The sequence below is a fragment of the Eimeria acervulina genome, genomic scaffold, assembly GCF_000499425.1.
Source record: "Eimeria acervulina Houghton genomic scaffold, Eah_scaff20, whole genome shotgun sequence".
NCBI classification, from domain to species: domain Eukaryota; phylum Apicomplexa; class Conoidasida; order Eucoccidiorida; family Eimeriidae; genus Eimeria; species Eimeria acervulina.
Genome location: NW_013550063.1, coordinates 10,001 through 17,500, shown reverse-complemented (window position 1 = coordinate 17,500; position 7,500 = coordinate 10,001). Strand labels below are relative to the sequence as shown.

Below are 7,500 nucleotides of genomic sequence, written 5' to 3'. Positions count from 1 at the left end.
CCTGGGGGTATGGAGGTCCAGGCCGATACAGCATATGTGTAGCTCTGTCCTTGTTTAATATTTATATCTTTTACTTTATATTGTTTATGTCCTTCATAAGCGATGCAAATGTAAGGATGACTGTTGCGATAAACTTGATAAAATAATATCGGCGGCCCTCCAGTGTCGGCTGGGGGCCCCCAGCTTATCTCAATGCTGCACACAAACCCTAAACCCTAAACCCTAAACCCTAAACCCTAGGATGGACCCTAGATCGTAGATGCTAAACCTTAGGATATATCTGAGACCCTACGACCTTTATTAAACACTAAACCCTAGGATAAACCCTTCAAACAATAAATGCTAACCCTAAACTAGACCCTAAACCCTACGCTTAGCCATAAACCCTAAACCCTAAACCCTAAACCCTAAACCCCTAAGCTAAACCATTAGAACAACAGAAACAAACCCTAGGGTTTAGAGTTTTTTTGGTGTATTATTATGTGGGTTTATAATTACTGCTGATGAGGGTTTAGCGTTTTAGGGTTTGACGGTTGACAATTTAGGGTTTAGGGTTTAGGGTTTAGGGTTTAGGGTAATTACCAGTTGGCTGCTTTGCGAATGCATGTGAGATTGGAGGGTGCTGCTGGTGTTGCTGCTTCAGCTGTACGTACAGCTGCTTGGTTTGAAGGCTGGCTTTCCTGCCCTTCTTTGTTTGCAGCACAAACACTGTAATTAAATATAAAAGATGTTTTAGGGGGTTTATCAATAAAAGTAAAACAGCTGCCATCTACAGATCCAACTAAAGACCCGTCCCTGAGCATAAACAATAAAAACCTTTCACTTACACTGCTGCTGCTGCTGCTGCTGCTGCTAGTGCTGCTTATGGTTCTGTTGCTGCTGCTGCTGATTGTGCTGCTGATTGTGCTGCTGCTGCTTATGGTGCTGTTGCTGGTGCTGCTGGTGCTGATAATGATGCTGCCGTTGTTGAGTCGCTGCTGCTGCTGAGGTTGCTGCTGCTGCTCCTGCTGCTGAGGCTGCTGCTAACCCTGCTGCTGCTCGTGCTGCTGCTGCTGCTGCTGCTGCTGCTGCTGACCTGTAGATGTTGAAGGCAGCAACTGTCTCCTTGTTAAGAGGAGTCCAACCCCACTCCAGAGACACCCGACCGCAGGAGACATCAGTGCATCTGTATGCATCAAAACAGCAGCAGCAGCAGTAGCAGCAGCAGCAGTAGCAGCAGGAGCAGCAGGAGCAGCACGGCAAGCAGCAGGACCAAATCCACCAGAAAGCAGATCAGCAGAAACAAAGGCAGCGAAAACGAAACCAGCAGCAGCAGCAACTGCAGCAGCAGCAACTGCAGCAGCAGAACACGAAGAGGAGCGACTAAGCCAATACTAAGCTTGAAATTCCTAATGGACGTGCCGCAGCAGGAGCAGCAGCAGCAGCAGGCGCAGCAGCAGCAGCCGCAGCAGCACCAGCAGCAGCAGCAACTGCAGCAGCAGCAACAACAGCAGCAGCAACAACAAATGGAGTAACAGCAGCAGCAACATCAACAGCAGCAGCAGCAGCAGCAACAGCAGCAGCAACAGCAGCAACAGCAGCAGTGACAGCAGCAACAGCAGCAGCAGCAGCAGCAGCAGCAGCTGTATGTGCACCTAAGGGCTTCTGGTTTAGAAGGGGGTTGCTGCAGCTGCTGCAGAAAACCAGCAAAAAGAGCGAAGCTGCCTGTACACCCCACGTAGTAATGCTGCCCATTGGGCGATTTATCCCACTGGTCGTTCCCTGAACACCCGCCAAACCCTAAACCCTAAACCCTAAACCCTAAACCCTAAACCCTAAAACCTAAACCCTCATATCTAGAGGTTACGCGGTGTCAAACAAATTGCAAAGACGCCTCAGAAACTCCATAAACCCTTTTTTTTTCAGTTCAGGCCTTAGGGGGTTAGGGTTTAGGGTTTAGGGTTTAGGGTTTAGGGTTTAGGGTTTAGGGTTTGTTGTTCCACCATCGTTTAAGATGAACTCTAAGTCGCGGGATGCGGAGAAGAAATACCAAAGTTTGTCTTTAGCGTGTCTGCAGTACAAACCCTCAAACCCTTCTTTATTTAGGGTTTAGGGTTTACTAGGGTTTACTAGGGTTTACTAGGGTTTAGGGTTTTATTTGCCGATGCTGATGATGGACTGCAGCAGCAACGCGGCAGCCCCTCCCAAACCCTCTTGCAAACCCTTTTCTTTCAGGTGTATGTAAACCCTAAACCCTCATCTACAAACCCTGATTTTCGTGTGTATGTAAACCCTAAACCCTCATAATCGGGTGTATGTAAACCCTAAACCCCAATTCGGTGGAGTTTGTAAACCCTAAACCCTCGTTTTTTAGGGTTTGTAAACCCTAAACCGTCTTTTATTAGGGTTTGCAATCCTTAAACCCTCCTTCTGTATTGTATTTAAACCTGTGTAAACCCTAAACCCTCAGTTGTTGGTGTGTATGTATGTTCTAAACCCTAAACCCTGATCTTCCTGTGCAAACCTAAACCATCAAACCCTCAGCATACCCTCTAAGTCGCTGAGGCAGCAAATTATAAACTGCTAGTCCTTCAGGTGTATGTGCAGACACCCGAGAAAGTATAACCCCAGGAAGAGATGTCCAAAGGCCTCCGTCTTCACGATAATGCAAATAAGGCTGACGCCATCCTATATACACAAACCCTAAACCCTAAACCCTAAACCCTAAACCCTAAACCCTAAAAGCTGACCCTTGGGGTGGTGCAGGTAAGGTGGTGTCCTACAAACAAAAACCCTAAACCCTAAACCCTAAACTCTACACCCTAAACCCTAAACCCTAAACTCTAAACCCTCGATGGCGTGGGGCATAGAAGGCTGAGTCCATCCTACACTTTAAAACCCTAAACCCTAAACCCTAAACCCTAATTGCATCCTAAACTAAACCCTAATTACATCCTAAACCCTAAACCCTAAACTCCAAATCCTAAAACACCCTTCATGGGGTGGTGTAGATGAGGCTGTCCACCCTACAGCCAAAACCCTAAACCCTAAACCCTAAACCCTAAACCCTAACTAGACCATGTCTTGCTGAGGAGACAGCAAAACGAATGCGCGACCTCCAAACTATGCGTTTAATGCCTCCTTAAACCCTAAACCCTAAACCCTAAACCCTAAACCCTAAATTTGAAGAGTTTGAGCCTTGTCGTGGATACCCGTAATGTAGAGCAGCAAAATCCCTCCCTGATGCAGGGTAGGGATGCCTGTTATCTGCTGCTGCTGCGGCTGCTGCTGCTGCTGCTGCTGCTCATTAGGTAGCAGCAAAGAAGATGAATGCAGCGGCAATGAATTGCTGCTAAGCGTTAACAGTTCTCCACTTGAGGAGGGCCGCCTCTTGATATGGCGGGGGCTTAGAGAGGGGCCCATCAGCTGCAGTTTCTGCTGCTGTTGCTGCTGCTGCTGTTGTTGCTGTTGCTGCTGCAGCAGCAGCATAGAGCCCTCCGCGTCGCAGCTTTCAAGGACCCCTATATCAGGGCCGGTGTGATAACGACATAGAGGCTGCAGCAGCAGAGGGGGGCCCCCAGGGGCTGCCTCCTGCTTCTCCTCCATGCTGCTTCTCCAGCAGCAGCAGCAGCAGCAGCAGCAGCAGCAGCAGACGACTGGCTAGTGGCTAGTTGGGGTTAGTAGAGAGAGGGTTTAATTTACTCAGCCCCTCCACATATTAATGCAATATATAATTTAAAAAGAATTATTAATAATATTATTATTTTATTATTACTTCCAAACGAAGCTTAAAGAAGATTCTTTAAGGTGCGCGAGGTGTATATACACCTCAATGCGGTGCAGCAGGACATGCTTGGGGCTCTCTGTTAAAAAAAGGGTTAATAAAGAAAAATATTAATAAAATTAATTTAAATATCTTTTATTTATTCAAATATTTATTTAAAATAAAGAAAAAACGAACAGCAACACTGCAGCAAACCACCGATAGATTAACAAGTCAGGGGGCCCCTAAGCGCGAGCACCAGCAGCAGCAGCAGCAGCAGCAGCAGCAACAGCAGCAGCAGCAGCAACAACAACAGCTGGTTTTTTTATAACCCTTCTTATTGTTTTATTACTTAGAACCAAGAGAGGGTATTCCTTTGCATTTCTTCAGAGTTGCTGCCTCTAAGGCCTACAACAAACCCTAAACCCTAAACCCTAAACCCTAAACCCTAAACCTTAAACCCTAAACCCTAAACCCTGAGGCCTCTTCGAGCCCTCTTGGAGGGCTTTTTAATTACGGTTTGTAAGGATTGTGAGGGAAGACATATTACTTTTTGGGTTTGTAGCTGCACACCAGCAGCAGCAGCAGACAGAGCAGCAGCAGACAGAGCAGCAGCAGCAGCAGCAGCAGCAGCAGGAGCAACTGCGCTTCCCTTTCTCCTGCTGCTTGCAGAGAGGGCGTGTTGTTGCTGCTGCTGCTGCGGGTGAAGCAGCAGGTAAATCTGCTGCTGCGCCAGTGTGCGGATTGAGCTTACTGCTTCCATATAGCAGCAGCAGCAGCAGCAGCAACAGCAGCAGCAGCAGCAGCTGCAGCAGCAACAACATGGACCGAATTCTTTCTTCCCAGCTGTACCCGCCTCCCGTTGCAGCCTGCTGCCCCTAGAGATACGGCAGCAGCAGCAACAGCAGCAGCAGCAACAGCAGCAGCAGCGGCAGCAGCGGCAGTTGCAGCTGTTGCTTCGCTACAGCAGAAGCAGCAGTGAGGCAGCAGTAGATGCAGACGCAGCACTTGCTGCTGCAGCAGGCGCTGCTGCTCCTTCCCTATGAGTTTCCCTCCCAGTCATGCTGCTGTAGAAGCAGCAGCGCAACGTGCTGCTGCTGCTGCTGCTGCTGCTGCGAAGTGGGAGACGCAGCCAGTGGAGAGCAGCAGCAGATTCACACCTTGCAGCAATAGTGAGCAGGTGCAGCTGCTGCTGCTGCTGCAGCAGCAGGAACAGCAGCAGCAGCAGCAGCAGCAACACCGACAGATAAACTATGGACTCTCATTCTCCTCTCCAGCTGCAGCAGCAGCAGCAACTGCAGCAGCAGCAGCAGCACACGTGCCCATCAGCAGCAGTATGAGCTTATATACCAGCAGCAGCAGCAACAACAGCAACAACAGCAGCAGTTTGTTCGGACCTGTTGGGGCTACTTCGGAGGCTTACCCTCTGAGCTACTGCTTCCCTCAGCAGCAGCAACAGCAGCAGCAGCAGCGACAGCAGCAGCAGCAGCAGCAGCACGAAGCGTTTTACCCTTGGACCCCATGGAGAGGCAGCAGCACTTCTGTAAACAAGGGGTTAACCTATGCAGCAGCAGCAGCAGCAGCAGCAGCACCCGCAGCCGCAGCAGCAGCAGCAGCAGATGGTGTAGATGAAGACTTGTGGCCGCCTCTCTGCCCCGAGTTAGAGCATAGATTTGCTGCAGCAACTGCAGCAGGAGGAGCTGCAGGACCAGTAGGAGCAGCAGCAGCAGCATCTGCTGCTGCTTCTGCTGCTGCTACTGCCGATCCCAACGTAGCTGCTGTTGAGGCCCTGCTGCAGTGTAAGGAGTTCATTCGTCTGGCGAAGCTGCTGCTTAAAACCATCGATCAGATCTGCAGCAGCAGCAGCAGCAACAGCAGCGGCAGGAGCTGCATGTTCCCTGGTGGTGCTGCTGAAGCTGCTGCTGCTGCTGCTGCTGCAGCAGCTGCTGCTGCAGCGGGGGGTAGGGTGTGGGGTGGAGCAGCAGACTGGAAGAGCAGCAGCAGAATGTCTCTTTTAAGTTCGAGCTGCATAGGGCATGCAGAGCAGCAGCTGCTGCTGCTTGCTGCTGCAGCACGGCGCTGCAGCAGCTGCTTGTGTTGGGTTACAGCTGAGGGTGGCGCAGCAGCAGAGATGCAGCAGCAGGAAGATGCAGATGCTGCTGTTCTTGGTGCTTTCGCTGCTGCTGCTGCTGAAGCAGCAGCAGCAGAGACGCAGCCGGTGCTGCAGTCAAGCAGAGAGCAACGCCAGCTGCTGCAGCGCCAGGTGAGGCAGCAGCTGCTGCTGCAGCAAATCCAACAGCAGCAGCGGCAGCAGCAGCAGCAGCAGGGGCTCGTGAACACGACAGAGAACAGCAGCAGCAGCAGCAACAGCCTATCTGTCTCCTTTCGGCAGCAGATGCTGCAACAGCTGCAGCAGCAGCAGCACCAGCAGCCGCCTCGGCCAGCAACAGCCACACAGATCAGCAGCAGCAGCAGTAGCAGCAGCAGCAGCAACAACGACAGCAGCGGCAGCAGCAGGATTGATATGCGTTCAGCCGTGCTGCAGCAGCTTGCACAAGCTAACAAAGCAGCATCTGCTGCAGCAGAAACAACAGCGGGAAGCAGTAACGCAAGCAGCAGCATTGCCGACAGCAGCAGCAGCAGCAGCACACCTGAGCTGCGCAGCAGGTCCGCCCCCATTACAACTGTCTCCTGGCAGCAGCAGCTACTGCAGCAGCAGGAGCTGCAGCAGCAGCAGCAGCAACAACAGCAGCAACAAGCAGCAGAAAATGAAGGGCCAGGAGTAGGACAGGTGCAGCGTTTGCTGCTGCACCTTGCTGCTGAAGGGCCCCAGCACCTGCTGCTGCTGCGTCGCTTGCTGCTGCTCCACTGCAGCAGCAGCCCACAAGGCCTGGACCCGCAGCAGCAGCAGCAGCAGCAGCAGCAGCAGCAAGGCAGGATGTGTCTTCCAGCTCGTCATGTGCTCTATCGATGGTTTCGCGAGGGTATAAGGAAATATCCGGAAGTGCTGTGGCTGCTGCAGCAGCAAGAGCAGCAGCAGCAGCAGCAGCAGCAGTTGCAGCAGCAAGAGCAGCAGCAAGAGCAGCAGCTGCAGCTGCAGCAACAGCAGCAGGTGTACATGCCGCATGCACTAGAGTACGGCGTATCGCAGCAGCAGCAACAACAGCTGCAGCAGCAACAGCAGCAGCAACAGCAGCAGCAACAGCAGCAAGACTTAAGCCTTTCTTGTGCTGTTCAGGTAGCAACACAGGAAGCAAGTTTGCTGCTGCTGCAGGCCCAGTGTATACACCGCAGCGTAGAGAGAATGGATCCCGAAGTGCTGCTGCTGCTGCTGCAGCGGCTGCAGCATTTGGGGTATATCTTTTATGAAGTGCTGCAGCCGCTGCTGCAGCAATTTGCTGCCGACTCTGCTAATGCTGCTGCTGCTGCAACAACAGCAGCAGCAGCAGCAGCACCTTGAATTGTCTTGTCATGAGGCGTAGCAGCACAAAGGAGACAGGAGACAGATAAAATAAACAATTAAATAAAAAGAACAAAAGCAGCTAAAATATAAATAATAAAATTAAGAGAAGCAAAAGATATCATAAATAATAAAATAGAGACAGACAAATAATATAAATAAACAAAGGCAGCAGATAAAATAAATAAATAAATAAAAATAAAATAAAGAGATAAAACAAACTAAAAATTAAAACAGACAGCACGAGGTGTACAAGTTTGGTTGATGCAGCAAATTAAGCAGGCAGCAGCCACTTCTG

The 7,500-nt window shown here is 50.7% G+C and overlaps 2 protein-coding genes across 2 annotated transcripts in view; one reads left to right on the top strand and one right to left on the bottom strand.

Annotated features, from left to right (window-relative positions):
• EAH_00005040 (Alpha amylase, catalytic domain containing protein, putative) overlaps nucleotides 1–3,585 on the bottom strand; it is a gene marked incomplete at both ends in the record, with an annotated part of 4,911 nt that extends 1,326 nt beyond the window's left edge. Inside the window, 6 exons of the mRNA XM_013396675.1 lie at nucleotides 1–195; nucleotides 1,076–1,165; nucleotides 1,635–1,761; nucleotides 2,730–2,758; nucleotides 2,972–3,005; nucleotides 3,192–3,585. The exon at nucleotides 1–195 is cut by the window's left edge and continues 298 nt beyond it. Coding sequence (XP_013252129.1) covers nucleotides 1–195; nucleotides 1,076–1,165; nucleotides 1,635–1,761; nucleotides 2,730–2,758; nucleotides 2,972–3,005; nucleotides 3,192–3,585 — 869 coding nt within the window. The remainder of the gene's footprint in view (nucleotides 196–1,075; nucleotides 1,166–1,634; nucleotides 1,762–2,729; nucleotides 2,759–2,971; nucleotides 3,006–3,191) is intronic.
• A 1,199-nt stretch (nucleotides 3,586–4,784) lies between these two features.
• EAH_00005030 (hypothetical protein, conserved) overlaps nucleotides 4,785–7,500 on the top strand; it is a gene marked incomplete at both ends in the record, with an annotated part of 3,659 nt that continues 943 nt past the window's right edge. Inside the window, one exon of the mRNA XM_013396674.1 lies at nucleotides 4,785–6,980. Within this exon, the coding sequence (XP_013252128.1) occupies nucleotides 4,785–6,980 (2,196 nt within the window). The remainder of the gene's footprint in view (nucleotides 6,981–7,500) is intronic.